Source organism: Bufo bufo, chromosome 11, assembly GCF_905171765.1.
Source record: "Bufo bufo chromosome 11, aBufBuf1.1, whole genome shotgun sequence".
In the NCBI taxonomy this organism is placed as follows: Eukaryota; Metazoa; Chordata; class Amphibia; order Anura; family Bufonidae; genus Bufo; species Bufo bufo.
In genome coordinates this window covers 63,889,091-63,906,309 of record NC_053399.1, presented here as the reverse complement: position 1 = coordinate 63,906,309, position 17,219 = coordinate 63,889,091, and the positions used below count along the sequence as shown (strand labels likewise).

Below are 17,219 nucleotides of genomic sequence, written 5' to 3'. Positions count from 1 at the left end.
CGCCTTCTTCCCTTTAAATTTACAGGTTGATAGTTTGGAAGTAGCTGAAAAATGTCCATGGCTTATGCATATCCTCTGTAAATATCAATTAAGCTCTGAAAACATTAGAAAATTTGGATAGCTCATGGAATAAATGTCAGAACAAGTCTTCTCAAAACCATTGTGTTTCAGGCTCCGAGTTTGTTACTGGCTGGACCGGAAAGAGAGGTAAAAAGCTCAAGTCCAAGTTAGAGAAAACGAAGCAGAAGGTATGTGTGGTTTCTGCTTGTCTGAGGACAGCGCTAAATCTTGACAGCTGCTGACTCTGTTTGTCTTGACAGGTACGGACAATGGCAAGGGACTTGTATGATGATCACTTCAAAGCAGTGGAAAGCATGCCACGTGGTGTGGTGGTTACTCTGCGGAATATTGCCACACAGTTGGAGTCCTCATGGGAACTTCACACAAACAGACAGGTCTGTACAGATTTACAGGCTCATTAGCATCTGATCTGTGGGGGTCCCTGCCAATCAGATGTTTGCGAGGACACTGGTGGTGGCCAGCGACATCACGTGCATCAGTCATGTGGCCTAGATGCAGCTCAGTCCTATTCAAATGAATGTGGCTGAGCTGTGATACCAAGCACAATCGCTATACAATGTACGGAGCTGTACTTCGTAAGCTGCAGGAGTGCCTTCTCAAACAGCTGATCAGCATTGGTCCCTGGTGTCGGACCCCCATCCATCAGATGCTGATGGAGTCAGGAAACCCCTTTATTGTGCCCGTACAACTTCAGTAGCTGTTAGTTGAACAAACATTCAAACAAGCGATCTCACCAGACTCTCCTATACACGTACAGCCTTAGTTCGATCAAATGTGTATGTGCTTTTAGTGGGGAGACTGACACTGTCAGACACCCCATTTTTCACTTATTTCCAGGAGAACAAAAGGATCAAGCGTTGAATTTTAGAGCAGCCAACTCTTCTCTCCCCAGAAGTCATCTGGTGGGGGAGAGTCGGAAGCTCCCCATAAACATTAGATTATCTCCTGGCCCACAATACAAAATCCCGTTCAGATTTGAGGTCATGCTGCCGGTGTAACCCTTTGTATTGTGAGCAGTGAAATCCCAGGCAAAATCAGCAGTAACAATCTGCATGCTACTACATTCAGATTTCTTAAGGGTTGTGCTGAGGCAAAATTCTGCAGGATGATAATATACCCTTAGTGATCCCACGATTTTTCTTTCTGTTTCAGTGTATTGAAGGTGAAAATACGTGGAGAGATCTAATGAAGACTGCATTGGAAAACCTAATTGTGCTGCTGAAGGATGAAACCACCATATCTCCTTATGAAATGTGCAGTAGTGGTTTGGTGCAGGCTCTGCTCACTGTGCTTAACAATGTACGGATTTAAGGATTCTTTAATAATTTTAAAATCAACAATAAAATAAAAGGAGCTTTTCAGCCTGGAGATTTTGATGACTTATCAGGAATTGGTGGGGGTCGACGGGTACCAAAAAAAACAAACAAAAAAAAAAACAGTGGACAGAAGCAGAAGGCTTTGCATATAACTGACCTGTATCTTTTATTCCGCAGTGTACCTCACTAATAATGTACCTTCTTAGCGGAAATATGTTGACAGAGTCAGGGATTTACCTATTTACTTCAATAACCAGGCAGTCCACTGCTGATCCATTGTAGTGGAAATGTTGATTGCATACATACAGTAAGGAACAGAAGTGTTTGAACACCCTGCGATTTTGCAAGTTCTCCCACTTAGAAATCATGAAGGGGTCTGAAATTCACATTGTAGGTGCATTCCCACTCTGAAAGACAGAATTAAATAAAAAAAATTCAGGAAAATCGCATTGTATGATGTTTACAGAATTTATTTGTCTTGCACTGCTGAACATAAGTATTTGAACACCTGAGAAAATCAGTGTTAATATTTGGTACAGAAGCCTTTGTTTGCAATTACAGAGGTCAAACGTTTCCTGTAGTTCTTGACCAGGTTTGCACACACTGCAACAGGGATTTTGGCCCACTCCTCCACACAGATCTCCTCTAGATCTGTCAGGTTTCGGGGCTGTCGCTGAGCAACATGGAGTTTCAGCTCCCTCCAAAGATGTTCTGTTGGATTTAGGTCTGGAGACTGGCTAGGCCACTCCAGAACCTTAATATGCTTCTTACGGAGCCGCTCCTTGGTTATCCTGGCTGTGTGCTTCGGGGTCGTTGTCATGTTGGAAGACCCAGCCACGACCCATCTTCAATGCTCTGACTGAGGGAAGGAGGTTGTTGCTCAAAATCTCACAATAAATGTCCCCATTCATCCTCTCCTTAATACAGTGCAGTCGTCCTGTCCCCTTCACAGAAAAGCACCCCCAAAGCATGATGCTACCACCCCCATGCTTCACAGTAGGGATGGTGTTCTTGGGATGCAACTTATCCTTCTTTTTCCTCCAAACACGACAAGTGAAGTTCAGACCAAAAAGTTCTACTTTGGTCTTATCTGACCACATGACTTTCTCCCATGCCTCCTCTGGATCATCCAGATGGTCATTGGCAAACTTCAGACGGGCCTGGACATGTGATAACTTGAGCAGGGGAACCTTCCGTGCAATGCATGATTTGAAACCATGACGGCGTAGTGTTCTACCGACAGTGACCTTTGAAACTGTGGTCCAAGCTCTCTTCATGTCATTGACCAGCTCCTCCCTTGTAGTTCTGGGCTTATTCCTCACCTTTTTTATCATTAGTGATACCCCACGAGGTGAGATCTTGCATGTGGCCCCAGTCCGAGGGAGACTGACAGTCATCTTTAGCCTCTTCCATTGCCCCGTAGCCCTTTCCAGCCTTGTGGGGGTCCACAATTTTGTCTCTGGTGTCTTTTGACACCTCTTTGGTCTTGCCCATGGTAGTAGTTGGGGTCTGACTGACTGTAGGGTGGACAGGTGCCTTTAAAGAGCTCAGACAGGTGCTACTAAGTTAGATTAATGAGTGGAGTAGAGGTGGACTATTTAAAGGCACAGTAACAAGTCTTTGAGAGCTAGAATTCTTGCTGTTTCTCATGTGTTCAAATACTTATGTTCAGCAGTGCAAGACAAATACATTCTTTAAAAATCATACAATGTGATTTCCTGAATGTGAATTTCAGACCCTCCATGATTTCTAAGTGGGAGAACTTGCAAAATCACAGGGTGTTCAAATACTTGTGTTCCTCACTGTACGTGCAGAAATGGGTTTATAATACTAACATGGCTGTTAGATAAACAACCAGAACACAGTGCAGATTTATTTCAATGGGAAGGGGAAGACAAGCTGCTGAATCGTTATTGTCTTGTAGAGTGAAGATTTTGATCTGAAGCAGGACTGTGGACAGTTGGTGGAACGATTGAATGTCTTTAAAACTGCGTTTAGTGAAAATGAGGACGATGAAAGGTATGTATACAAACCTTAGGGTATTTTCACATGGGCCATATACGCATTTTCCAATGCACGATTGTGGGTACAATGGCAGCTAAGAGGGAGAGGTTTTACAAAATCTCATCCACACATTGTTGAAAAAATGCACGCAAATTTACATGCTGTGGATTTCAAATTTACACTGCAGATTGCCCCCTTTGAAATATCTAGGGTGATATTCACCTCTAAGGCTACTTTCACACCTTGCTTTCTGCTATTGAGATTTGTCATAAGGGTCTCAATAGTGGAGGAAAACGCTTCAGTTTTGTCCCCATTCATTGTCACAAAAGAAAATGGCACAAAAGAGCCGTCATAGGATCTCAATACTGGAGAAAAACGCTTCCGTTTTGTCCTCATTCATTGCCAATGGGGACAAAACTGAACTGAACAGAACTGAGTGCTCCAAAAAGGATTCCGTTTCGTTTGGTTGTGTTCCCATACCGGAAAGCAAACCGCAGCATGCTGCGATTTTCTTTCCTTCATGGGATGCGGAGCAAGACGAATTCGTCATGACCCACAATGCAAGTCAATGGGGACGGATCAGTTTTCTCTGACACCATAGAAAATCCGTCCTTGATTGACTTTAAATGGAGTTCATGACGGATCCGTCTTGGGTATGTTAATAATACAACCGGATCCGTTCATAACGGATGCAGATGGTTGTATTATCAGTAACAGAAGCGTTTTTGCTGAGCCCTGCCGGATCCAGTGAAAGTCGCCTAATGCAGCTTTTGCTTCAGAGTTTAACACTGTAATGTACCGTCCTTTGTAGACGTAAAGGATATCTACTCCTTTGCTACTAAAATTCAGAACCTTTGCAGATAGTCTTGATCAAAAATATTCTGCTCTTTAGCAGATTTGGCTCTCGATGGTTATAGACTACAAGTGTGCTGTAATCTGAACCTGCATTCCTACTCCCTTTCATATTTGCGTTTTCTTGGCAGGGAAAATAAACCAGCAGCGGCCTGAGGACTTTTGTTGTTTGGAGCATTAATCTATTTTAGTTATGCAATGGGATCTAAAAGGCATTCATATATTTTGTAGTAGTGGTTTTGAGTTCAGGGAGATGTAAATGTTAAATTATCTTCTTCATTTTAGTCGACCAGCAATTGCACTGGTCAGAAAATTGATTGCAGTGCTTGAATCTATAGAACGGCTGCCGCTGCATCTGTATGATACGCCGGGATCCAATTACAACCTGCAGGTAAATGACTATAGTAGATAGTACGGTTATATGTGAACATTCTGGGTGGTAAGCGCTTCCAGATATTGCTTTTATGGCAGTGATCTGAGTATAAAGGAAATGCATACCTCTCTCACCTACTCCCAGATTGCCATGAAATGTTCCACAAACGATGTATGGGATTCCAGCCCATTATTTCATGCTGTGATGGAACAGTAGGTGTGGGGGAGTAATTATTATTATTTATTTTTTTCTGACAGGAAATCCATGTTTTGCCAGCACAATGCCACATCTCTATATTTTTTGTAGCACAAAATGTGGAAGTCAGTGAGGGAATCTTATAAAGCAAATATTAACAGTCTGTCTCTTAGGGTCCATTCACACGTCCGTTGTTTCTTTCCTGATCTGTTCCGTTTTTTGCGGAACAGATCTGGACCAGTTCTGTACCCATTCATTTTCAATGGGTCCTGAAAAAAATCGGACAGCTCAATGTCTGATTTTTTTCAGGACCCATTGAAAATGAATGGGTACAGAACTGGTCCAGATCTGTTCCGCAAAAAACGGAACAGATCAGGGAAGAAACAACGGACGTGTGAATGGACCCTTATTGTTGTGTTTTTTTTCTTGAGGTCCACCATTCCTGTTAAGACTTGGCATTCCATTATTCTATTCTGGCATACGAAAAAATACTGGAATTGTACCCGGCATATGTTGGAGACTGCCGGCACTTGACAGATCCCATTCACAACACTGGGGTCTGCTGGGTTTTCATCATAAATAGCAGCTTTCTGCCAGAAAAATACTGCTGCATACATTGGTATTTTTCTGTCAGAGAGCTGGTATTCATGCCAGAAGCTCTGCAGACCCCAGTGTTGTGAATGGGATCTGTTGGTTGCTAGTGGCCTCCAGCATATGCCAGATACAGCAATTCCAGTATTCGGAAGACCAGAATTCAAACTGCAGACGTAGACGTAGCCTAAAGGGTGTATTACACCTGCCGATTTTTCGTCAGATCGCTAATAAGCGTTCATAGTAACGCTTGTTAGCAATCATCTGGCAGTGTACTACTGCTGCTGATTGCTCATTCATCAGGCAATCCAAATCTTTTGATGGTTAAAAAAATAATTGCAGGCAGCAGATCGTGGTGTCTAATCACGTTCTACCGCCGGCAAGCAATGACTCGGTATAGAGAAGAGCGATGGTATAAGGATCGCTCCTCCCTATACTGAGTAGGAGATCGCTACATGTAATTGCAGTGGTCAGCCAGCGAGCAGATGATTGCTGAGAAGGACCGCTTCCTGTTAAATCGGGCTGTCAAATGCTTATCTTATATTTTCTTCTTTACTTAGATCTTAACTCGGAGGCTTCGGTTTAGACTGGAGCGTGCCCCTGGAGAGACCTCTCTTATTGACCGAACTGGTCGCATGCTGAAGATGGAGCCGTTGGCAACTGTGGAGTCCCTAGAGCAGTATTTGCTTAAAATGGTTGGTTAATAATTAATTAATTCCTCTTGGCAAACTTGAAATGTCTTAAACTATGACCATCATGAGAGATTCTTAAATCGGGCTATCTTAAGATGTTGTAAAAGGTTAAAGCTTGCGGGTTCTAAATTCATAATAGGTAGTACACAGCATCCCACTGGATTGGTTAGCTGGGCTGTACAGCATAATGGGAGCCATAACTTTTTTGTAGGCTGTTGACGAATGAGAGGCATCTTGGACATATGAGCAATATTGGCTAAGGGTGTATTAGACAGCCCGATTTAACAGGCGATTGTCAGGAAGGAAGCGTTCTTTCCCAGCAATCGATTGCTCGCTAGCGGAGGAGACCGCTGCCATTACATGAAGTATAGGGAGGAGCAATATTTATGTCATTGCTCTTCCCTATACTGAATCATTGTTTGCCGGCAGCAGACCGTGATTAGACACCATGATCTTCTGCCTGCAAACAATCGACTGCAGTATTACACTGCCAGATCGCTAACGAGTGTTACTATGAACGCTCGTAGCGATCATCTGCCAAAAAATCGCCAGGTGTAATACACCCTTTAGGGGAGTGAGCTTCCAGACTCTCATTCTTCCCTCATCTTTCAGAAGCAAGTAGGAACACTGGCAGGGGCAGACTGGGAATGTAAAGTGGCCCTGGAATAAGCATTAAAGTGGCCCCATGTTGAATGTGGGTCCAAACTGACTGAATGAGGGGCAACATAAGTACACAGGGCCAACAGATGTTGGGGGGGGGGGGGGGGGGGGGGGGGGCAGAGATACCATAGTGCAGCACAAAACACTGTCCCAGTAGAACCAAATAGCACAGTACAGCATTAAATACTGCCACTCTCACTGCTGTATTCAACTGTTTCCCCACCCTGAGGAAGGCACCTGAGGCTACTGGCCAGGCCATAAGTACCTGATGCTCCTAGCATTAATGAATGTTGAGACCAGCAGATCGTTATGTACCAAGCTGGCGTCCATGAGGAGGGCTTGAGCGGCATCATGGGCATCAGCCCACTGGGAAATTTCCCTGTGGAGTCTATGGCCAGTCTGCCCCTGAACACTGGTTGAGAAGGCTTTCTAGTTCACATTCTGTAAATGCCTTGATTTAAATGATATCCTTGGTTTGGAGATCTGCGGTTCTCTTGCAAATAAATTCAGTTTTTTAGTAGTATGCAAATGAGTCTTGTTGCTTTTAAGCCCCTCTCCTCTCTCTTGGCATTCTAAATTGTTTAAGAATTATGGCTAAAAGACACTGTAAACATGATGTGCATTTTGTTTGTTTTTGGATAGAACTCTATAAAAACAATTCTGATATATATATATATATATATATATATATATATATATATATATAAAAAAAGAACTATGGCTAAAAATTGTGTATCATCCAAACAGTCCTGTATTAAATTCACTCCTAATGGGTTGTTTTGTGACCTTTTACAGGTGGCTAAACAGTGGTATGACTTTGATCGGTCATCCTTTGTATTCGTGCGCAAGTTACGCGAAGGCCAAAGTTGTATATTCCGACACCAACATAACTTTGATGACAATGGAATCATGTATTGGATTGGAACAAATGCAAAGTAAGTTGTCCTGTGGACTCATGTTAGGGGTTGTTTGGTAGCATTCACGTAACCCAATCAATTCTTCAGTAATTTTGTATCCGATAAGATTTTCTGCAAATATAATACATGTACAAGTGTAGTGTTTTTATAGAATAAAAATACACATTTATATTCTTAATAAACTGACCTTTTGTATTTCTTGTTTTTTGTTGATTAGTGGTTCTTTGTATTTTGATACATTTATTAGTCTTACATGTCCATTTGGTAAATCTAGTAGTCTGGCACCGCCTGGATACAGTAACTCCAGTATTCTGCTCCTCTGCCGGATTTTCTAAACGGAAATGTGAACCTAGCCGAAGCTAAATCTGTACTTGTAGTTGTCTAAATGTACATTAAAATATAGGCCCTAGTTTAATGGTACTTATGAATTTAATGTATTGATGAATGCTGTATTGTTGTTTGACCTTTTGCTATATCTGGTACTATTTCAGAACCGCATATGAATGGGTAAATCCAGCTGCCTATGGATTGGTGGTAGTAACATCCTCTGAAGGCCGCAACCTGCCATATGGACGACTTGAAGACATCTTGAGTCGTGACAGTTCTGCCCTAAATTGCCATACCAATGATGACAAGAGTGCTTGGTTTGCCATTGATCTTGGGCTGTGGATTGTACCATCTGCCTACACTCTGCGCCATGCCCGTGGTTATGGCCGTTCAGCACTTAGGAACTGGGTCTTCCAAGTCTCCAAGGATGGGCAGAGCTGGACAACTTTATACACCCATGTAGATGACTGCAGCCTGAATGAGCCAGGGTATTTATATTTTTTTATAAGTAATATATTTTTATTAGGAGCAGTGGCTTGTTTTTTATGCAAAAATTTGTGTTAACCACAGTAAAAAGTGATCTAGCCTCTCTTTACACCAATATATTACTCACCTATACTGTTTGCTTCCTTCTAAGATCTACTGCCACATGGCCTTTGGATCCACCAAGAGAGGAGAAGCAGGGTTGGCGGCATGTCCGAATCAAGCAGACTGGGAAGAATGCTAGTGGGCAGACCCATTACCTATCCCTTTCCGGCTTTGAATTATATGGCAGTGTTACTGGAGTATGTGAAGACCAGTTAGGTATGTTGGGAAAAAATATTGTTAAAGACAATTGTGCTTACATATATGCTTAAATGGACACAAAACCAGAATCCAAACCGATAAAAAGAACAGGCAACATATAATATAATCTTATTTTTCTTGCTCCTGTCCTATATCACAATTGCAGACCTTAGAAAATCATTGTATTCTTCTTGCAGGCTGCAGTTATGTCTTCTACCCCTCAAATAAAACATAAATAAAAAACCCGTAAAACTGTGGTGAAATTGCGTGTTTTTTATTTTATTTTTTATATTTCACCCCATTTGGAATTTTCCCCCCGCTTCCCACTACATCATATGCAATAATAAATGGTGGCGGACCAACTTGTCCAGCAAAAAACAAGCCCTCATATGGCTATGTGAACAGACACATAAAAAGTTATGGCTCTGGGAAGGCAGGGAGCGCAAGACAAAAACGCAAAAAAAAAACTAAAAAAACCTCTGGGGGGTGAAATGGTTAAATCCATGTAACTCATGGATGGGTGTGTTCCTACAGAGAGGCTATCTGTTGTGACGTATATAGGGTGTCCCAAGCAGGGGAACCCCCCTCTATGAATATGCATATAAGTCTTCTAACGTGTGCACTCAGAAGATACAATAAATATGTAATTGCCTACTAAATGTTACATTTTGTAACCAGTGATTTACATTTGAGTCACCTTTTCTTTCCTACACCCATTGGCACTACTCATCTCTCAAGTTATTTGGTTTTGATAACACCCCCTCCCCCCTGCTTCCCAGGTAAAGCAGCCAAAGAAGCTGAAGCTAACTTGAGACGCCAAAGACGTCTGGTGCGCTCCCAAGTTCTGAAATATATGGTACCTGGGGCAAGAGTCATCCGTGGCATTGATTGGAAATGGAGAGACCAGGATGGCAGTGCTCAGGGAGAAGGCACTCTTACAGGGGATTTGCACAATGGTATGTACTCCCGTATACTTACCGCATGCCACCAAGTGCTTTGTGTGTGGAAACAAGATTGGCATCTGTATATGCCATCTTCCCTTCACTTGCTTCAATTTCTTGATACTTTTTGCCGCTTCGTTTACAATGAAATTAAGACTGCTTCACGTCTTCAATAAACTCCCTTTCTCTAATAACTTCCTTATTTTTACCTGAAATTGGAAGTTTTGTTTCATTTGCAGTTTTGCCCCAGTTTGATAATCCAATCAGTTCCACTGTTTGATATTAAATTCTTCTTCTTTAGTGCACATGTTGTCTAGTGGTTGTGTGTTGATCCATTTGAAAGCCAAATTTGGGCTAGTTTTTGAGAGGTTTATGTCTTGCTATGGCTTATTTTTTTTTCTTCTGCCTGATTCCAATCAAATCTTTTTTGCTGTCTGCTCTTCTGTCTTACACGCTACTATCCCTTTCCAGGCTGGATTGATGTCATATGGGATGCCGGTGGCTCTAATTCTTACCGCATGGGCGCGGAAGGAAAATTTGACCTGAAGCTGGCCCCAGGTTATGACCCAGAATCTGCAGCGTCATCCAAACCTATTTCATCCACTGTTGCAGGGACACCACCTTCCTGGAGCAGCTTGGTGAAAAACAACTGTCCTGACAAAGCACCTCCCCATTCCTCTTCAGCTTGCACAGTTGCTGGAGGTGTGACTGGTTCCTGCAGTCGCAAAGGGAGCAGCAGCTCTGTCTGCAGTGTGGCCAGTAGCAGTGATGCCAGTGTGACCTGTGCCAAGACAGAGAGAAGGGCAGAGGAACCAGGTTCTGACCTACATCATGACCCAATCCTTGTGCTGTCTTCTAACCCAGCAGCCCCTGGCTCTTCAACTTGCCCACCGGGAGGAGAGCAGGTGGGTGAAGGAGATAGAAAGTCCGGTGATGCACCTGCTATATCAATGGGCATGGTGAGCATTAGCTCACCCGATGTAAGTTCTGTGTCCGAGCTAAGCAACAAGGAGGCTGCTGTTCCCAGACCACTGGGCTCCTCTGCTAGCAACAGACTTTCCGTCAGTTCTCTGCTTGCTGCTGGAGCTCCAATGAGTTCCAGTGCCAGTGTACCCAACCTGTCATCTCGTGAGACGTCCAGCCTGGAGTCTTTTGTAAGGAGAGTCGCAAACATTGCCCGGACTAACGCCACCAACAACATGAATCTTAGTCGAAGCAGCAGTGATAACAACACCAACACTCTGGGAAGAAATGCAGTGAGCTCTGCCAGTGAGTATTACAACTGGGAAGTCATTTGGAAAATAGGAACATTACATATGTTATTTGACCTATTTCTAGTACTGTGACATTTGCACTGTATCAGCAATTTACTAAGGTTGGTATAACTGAATGCATAGTGACATTTGGTGCTGTGTCTATTGTCTATGGGTATGTTGGGAATATGGACTGCATCATGTGAGGTAAAATATTTCTTGATCTGTAAATATTCTTTCATTATGTTTTCGTCAGCCTCTCCACTTATGGGTGCCCAGAGTTTCCCTAATTTGACTACAACAGGAACCACATCTACTGTCACAATGTCTACTTCCAGTGTTACTAGCAGCAATGTGGCAACAGCCACCACCGGCCTTTCGGTTGGTCAGTCCCTCAGCAATACTCTGACAACTAGCCTCACATCCACATCCAGTGAAAGTGACACTGGCCAGGAGGCTGAATATTCCCTTTATGGTAAGTTGGGATCATCAGAAAACAGTACTTTTAGGTCCTATTTTTTATGGTCTGTCTTCCAAGTGGTGATAGGGTTTGAATCTTTCCCCAACTGTTAAACATTAGGTTTTTCTTTCATATCTCATATTGTACAGATTTCCTGGACAGTTGTCGGGCAAGCACTCTTCTGGCTGAGCTAGATGATGATGAAGACCTTCCAGAGCCAGATGAGGAGGATGATGAAAATGAAGATGACAACCAGGAAGAACAGGAGTATGAAGAAGTAATGGTGAGTTTTGGTGGTAAATCTGAAATGGCTTAGCTGGGTATTATTTGGGTATTTATTCTAATGTGCTTACTTTTGGTTAGGAGGAGGAAGAATATGAGACCAAAGGTGGCCGCCGTAGAACATGGGATGATGATTATGTGCTAAAAAGACAGTTCTCTGCTCTGGTACCAGCCTTTGATCCTCGTCCTGGGAGAACAAATGTTCAGCAGACTACAGACTTGGAGATACCGGCTCCAGGTATGTGTTAAGTAGGGGGTGGCTTTTTTTTTGTTTTAGTGGATGACACTATTATGATGTGAATGTGAACAGAAAAATTGTATAGGTATACAAAGCATAGTTAAACTGTAATGAAATTTACAACTGTAAAAGGAGGTGTTCTATGCAAAGACAGGAAATTCCTGGAAATACAGATCATTACAAATATGTAGAATCTTCACGAACATTTCTATGTATATTTTGTGATGCAGGTACACCCCACTCAGAACTACTGGAAGAAGTTGAATGTGCTCCAGCTCCTAGGCTAGCTCTTACTCTAAAAGTGACCGGCCTGGGAACTGGACGGGAAGTAGAGATTCCACTCAGTAATTTCCGCTCCACCATCTTCTACTATGTACAGAAACTGCTACAGCTGTCTTGTAATGGAGCCATCAAATCAGACAAACTGAGGAGGATATGGGAGCCAACATACACGTAAGGAGGGCATTGGTCATGTTGGAGGATGCTAAAGTAAAGGGTTTCTCATATACTTTGCCATCATGAGTTTAGGTATAAATCTGCCATTAACTACACGTGTCTTTCATTTCATAGTTGCTATGGGAAAGATTATGTTGTAGTCTATTTTTTATTTTCATTTCTTTCAGTGGGTTGTTCTATGAGAGAAAATGTAATCTTCAGGCCTCATGCACATCCAAATGTAGTTTAGCAGGTACAGACCTGCAAAATATAGAAAGGGCTAGTTTTGGCACAATACGGACAAGAATAGGACCTTCTCTAAACCTTGTGAAATGGTCAGACGGATCCTCAAAAAAATATGCATGGCCCCATAGAAATGAATGGGTCAGTGTATGGTCATGTGCATCAAGCCATAGAATCATATACTATAGTTTATGTGGTGAGATTGTGCATGTTTAGAAATGATTATCTTGGCTAAACAGTTGTTTGCTCATTTTCGGATTTGTGCGTAAACCTACAAGTGTAATAGATTTTCCACTTTATCCACGATACAGAATTATGTACAGGGAGATGAAGGAATCTGATAAACAGAAGGAGTCGGGCAGAATGGTAAGTTTCATCATGAATAATTTACACAGATTATATATTAATAAACGTAAATTACCTTAACAAATGGCTTTCATTAAGACATTGAGAATCAAGATTTCAGCAAATTATATGTTTGCTATTAAATTACAATAAATTGTATTATCTGATGTAACTATAAATGTAGCATACAGAACTATGTGATTTATAATTTTTTTTTGGATTGATGGGTAAACAAGTGAAATGATGCTATTAATTATAACTCCTATTAACAAAGTTTTCTTGACATGGCCTGGTAATGCCACCATACCTATTTAAAGCTCTACAGCTACTCCTTTTGTGTTCATTACTATTGACAGTTTAGCTTAGTGGTAGGAGGTACTTGATTTTGATCAGATTTTCACCAATACAAAAAAAACTAATTCCATTCAGTTTCCAGTAGTAGAGCAGATCTGTCCAGCTGTGATATTCAGAGCTGAGATATCCCTTAATACCGCATTCCCTCCTTCAGGGCTGCTGGTCCGTGGAACATGTGGAGCATTCACTGGGTACAGATGCTTTGCCAAAGAATGATCTGATCACCTATCTGCAGAGGAACGCAGATCCTAGCTTCTTGCGGCGCTGGAAACTGACTGGAACTAACAAGAGCATCCGAAAGAACCGCAACTGCTCCCAGCTTATCGCTGCTTACAAAGTAAAGCGGGGCTGGGGTGGCTTTTAACTTTAGATTATGCTTGACTGGTGTGTTTGTTTGTGTGTGTGTTTTTATTTTCTCTCTGTTTTTGTCTTATGATCAAAACTGAATTGAAAATAGAATTTCTTGAATTTTAAGGACTGGAAATGTCCCGTGAAATAATCTTTTGATATGAGATACATACGCAAAGAAAAGAAGTCTGGGATCTTGGGTTGTTCAAATTGTGGTTTTGGGTTAATTTTAGCGATACCCATGTGTATTTAAGGGCTCCACTAGAATGGATCTATCTATAGTTTGTTGAGAATATTGGTCCTCGTGAAGAAATATGGGAAACAGTTTTATTTTGTCTGCCTTCTACATCATTCTGTTCTGTTTGCAGGACTTCTGTGAGAATGGGTGCAAGTCTGCTGGGATTCCTGCTGCTCTTGGCACAATACAGAGCTCTGACATTTTAATCCATGGTCGGGAGCAGCCACAAGCTAAAGCAGGCAGTGGTCAGAATTCATGCGGTGTGGAGGACGTCCTGCAGCTTCTTCGTATTCTGTATATTGTAGCTAGTGATCCATACTCTGCTAGGACACCACAAGAAGGTGAGGTTTTCTTCTTATCTGTCATATCATTATTTGGTAATTGTGTACTAGAAGCATATGTTCGTCTTTATCTTTTGGGTGAGATAAAATAACTAGATCGTTCTCCCCTTTGTGATTACTTTTTCCTGATATTTCTCTTTAAAGAAATGGAATGCAGAGAATATTTCGGTAGAAATGTTATGTAGCTGCATTCTGTTCTCCTGGGAGCACTCTCGGTGATGTAGTGTCTGTGGCGGTCCTATGACACCTATTAGATTAGGACCCATGCACAAAACTCTGCAGGCGCTGTACGGTTGCCTCAGCAGTTACACCACCCAGCCTCCACACCCTTCCAGAAAGGGTGGAAGAACAGAATAATGGGAACAATTTAATGTAACCTGTAACAAGAAGTTAATAAAGCTTTATTATGTATACAAAATGGAATATACAAGTAGTCTTGTTAAAAATCACATGATACAAACATAGGTGGCAGAAAAAACGCCACCCAGAGACCACATCATTACAAATCGGCACGCATATGGTAATATACAGAAATAAATAATGGCTGAACTACAACAAAAACTTCCAGTATCCTTAGGGTTAAGAACAGCTGGAGTGCCAGAGGTTGTGTCACGTTCAGGTGTGGGAGGGAAACACCACACCGACCATAGGAGAGAAAGGCCTGGAAACTAGGGTAAGGGATGGACACCTCCTAGTAAAACCCTAATCAAAGTCCTGACTAACTACCAGTATGAACAGACCCCAGAGGTAGGTGAGTTCATACACAGGAATACCTAGTGTCCTAACTCACCCTATAGGACCCTGGAACTAATGTCAGGACTGAGACAACCTGTTCCTCCAAAACGAAGGACGAACAGGAGTCTCCCTCAGGCCTTAATACAAATGACAGGGAAATGCAACACACAAAATGACCCAAACAAAATACAAAAGGGAAAGAAGACACTTCAAGTGGCTATGGCAGCACCAGGAACTCAGCCGAGATCCACACACCAGCAATCCACAACTCCAACACGAGCTATAAACCGCATAGCATAGTGGGAGCAACAACAATAAATAGAGAAGGTTAAATAGCCCTAATAGCCACACCTGGGGAAAGAAGGAGAAGGAAGCACCAGAAACAACACCGACGTCAATGGAACGTGTTGCCAGCCTCACCGATCTCCTGCCACCTGTCGCGGGAACATTGTGACAGGTTGCTGATCCCTGGTCTGTAGCTTCAGCTGCTCAATCTGCAGTATGGGAATAATTTCCATTCTTTTCCCCTCTTTTTAATGGAGAATATTGGAGAGAAGTTTTAGGTTTTTCTAGTGCATTTATGTTAGTTGTATGTGGATGGACACTTTCATAAGGTGGTTAAAGTATGATGAACAGAAAACATGAAGGATATTGATATATTCAAACTTCTTTATTTTTTTTATAGAAGGTGATGAAATGCTTCTCTTCAGTGTTTCCCCGGAGGAATTCACCAGCAAAAAAATCACAACCAAAATCCTACAACAAATTGAGGTATGTTGTATGGAACGCTTAAACTGATATGAACACCACAGCCATAGGATGAAACTTAATGCTTGTCCTTGTGGAGCGTGAAAAATCATATCTTGAAATTGTATCTGTCATTACAGGAACCGCTGGCTTTGGCTAGTGGAGCCTTACCGGACTGGTGTGAACAGATAACCAGCAAATGTCCCTTTCTTATCCCCTTTGAGACGAGGCAGCTTTATTTCACATGTACAGCGTTTGGAGCGTCCAGGTATTGTATACAGCATAAAGTCAATCCTGATGACCTGCTCTCTGCCACACACTTTCACAGCTAGTGATTTAGGTGAAATTGTCAGGAGTTACTCAGTTTACACTAACTTTGTCTTCTGCAGGGTTAAGGGGTGTACACAGATCTCATAGGACCCCATAGCAAAACTTAGTATGGCCTTTCCTCTGCCCCAACCAGTACGCATCCGTCACACACTACCAGGCAACGGGGGACAGGTATCCTGCAAATTAAAAAAAATTGTATTGAGGGGAGGAAATTTAGATTACAAAAAAAGATTCGCCCTCTTCCTCACCCACTTTATAAACTGGCATAAATACATTGATAACTTTTCTCCATGGAGCACTAAATAACTGCTATGCCTCACCTAAAATATTACAAAATAGAAGCCGTTCAGCTCTGGGCCCCTGGCCCCATAGCATTCGCATGGCCTGCATCCATGGAAGGTACACCATTGCCAGGGTTTTATAAAAGCTGAATCCATATAGATAGTGATATCAATCTCAGTATCATTATCCTCATAATACTACTGATTGTCTAACCCTTTCTTACATACAGATTGTACATTGAGTTCTACCAATAAGGATGCAACATGTTTGAACACAACAAAAAAAAAATTTATAGTATTAAATAGATCATGTATTTTATAATGTGTATAGTGTTCAGGCCATATGCATATACATAGTGGAAATCTGCAACAAATGACTGTGTAGAGATATTTCTTTAAGTATGTATTGTTACTAGAGTATTAAGCATATTGATTGTATTGTAGTGTTTCATTTTTGTAAATAATGCAGAATATATTTCTGTTTTGCACAGAGCTATTGTGTGGCTGCAGAACAGACGGGAGGCCACTGTGGAGAGGAGTAGGACCGCCAGTGCCGTCCGTAGGGATGACCCTGGTGAATTTAGAGTTGGACGCTTAAAGCACGAAAGAGTGAAGGTTCCACGAGGGGAATCTTTGATGGAATGGGCAGAAAATGTAATGCAGATCCATGCAGATCGCAAATCTGTGCTTGAGGTAAACTCTAGTGCTTTCCATCTTAATATTTTCCTGAGACCCTGTGTAATCTGTGAGTGGAATTTAGTTTCTTCGACTAAAATTGTTCCTCTGAAAGGGAACCTGTCAGCGGCAAAAACCATCCAAAACGGCAAGCAGCACCTTAAAGTGTTTCTAATGAC

At 42.0% G+C, this 17,219-nt stretch overlaps 1 protein-coding gene across 3 annotated transcripts in view; it reads left to right on the top strand.

Moving 5' to 3' along the window:
* Positions 1-17,219, top strand: part of HECTD1 (HECT domain E3 ubiquitin protein ligase 1) — an 86,941-nt gene that overhangs the window by 53,610 nt on the left and 16,112 nt on the right. Inside the window, exons 15-35 of one of the 3 annotated variants that reach the window (XM_040411169.1) lie at positions 172-248; positions 321-455; positions 1,234-1,380; positions 3,322-3,416; positions 4,539-4,644; positions 5,973-6,107; positions 7,560-7,699; positions 8,173-8,496; positions 8,646-8,812; positions 9,574-9,750; positions 10,207-11,004; positions 11,245-11,463; positions 11,598-11,731; positions 11,812-11,968; positions 12,199-12,421; positions 12,958-13,012; positions 13,500-13,682; positions 14,062-14,272; positions 15,693-15,778; positions 15,895-16,022; positions 16,857-17,058. In XM_040411169.1, coding sequence (XP_040267103.1) covers positions 172-248; positions 321-455; positions 1,234-1,380; positions 3,322-3,416; positions 4,539-4,644; positions 5,973-6,107; positions 7,560-7,699; positions 8,173-8,496; positions 8,646-8,812; positions 9,574-9,750; positions 10,207-11,004; positions 11,245-11,463; positions 11,598-11,731; positions 11,812-11,968; positions 12,199-12,421; positions 12,958-13,012; positions 13,500-13,682; positions 14,062-14,272; positions 15,693-15,778; positions 15,895-16,022; positions 16,857-17,058 — 3,899 coding nt within the window. The remainder of the gene's footprint in view (positions 1-171; positions 249-320; positions 456-1,233; positions 1,381-3,321; positions 3,417-4,538; positions 4,645-5,972; positions 6,108-7,559; positions 7,700-8,172; positions 8,497-8,645; positions 8,813-9,573; positions 9,751-10,206; positions 11,005-11,244; positions 11,464-11,597; positions 11,732-11,811; positions 11,969-12,198; positions 12,422-12,957; positions 13,013-13,499; positions 13,683-14,061; positions 14,273-15,692; positions 15,779-15,894; positions 16,023-16,856; positions 17,059-17,219) is intronic. The other 2 variants (XM_040411170.1, XM_040411171.1) reach the window with 2 other exon arrangements.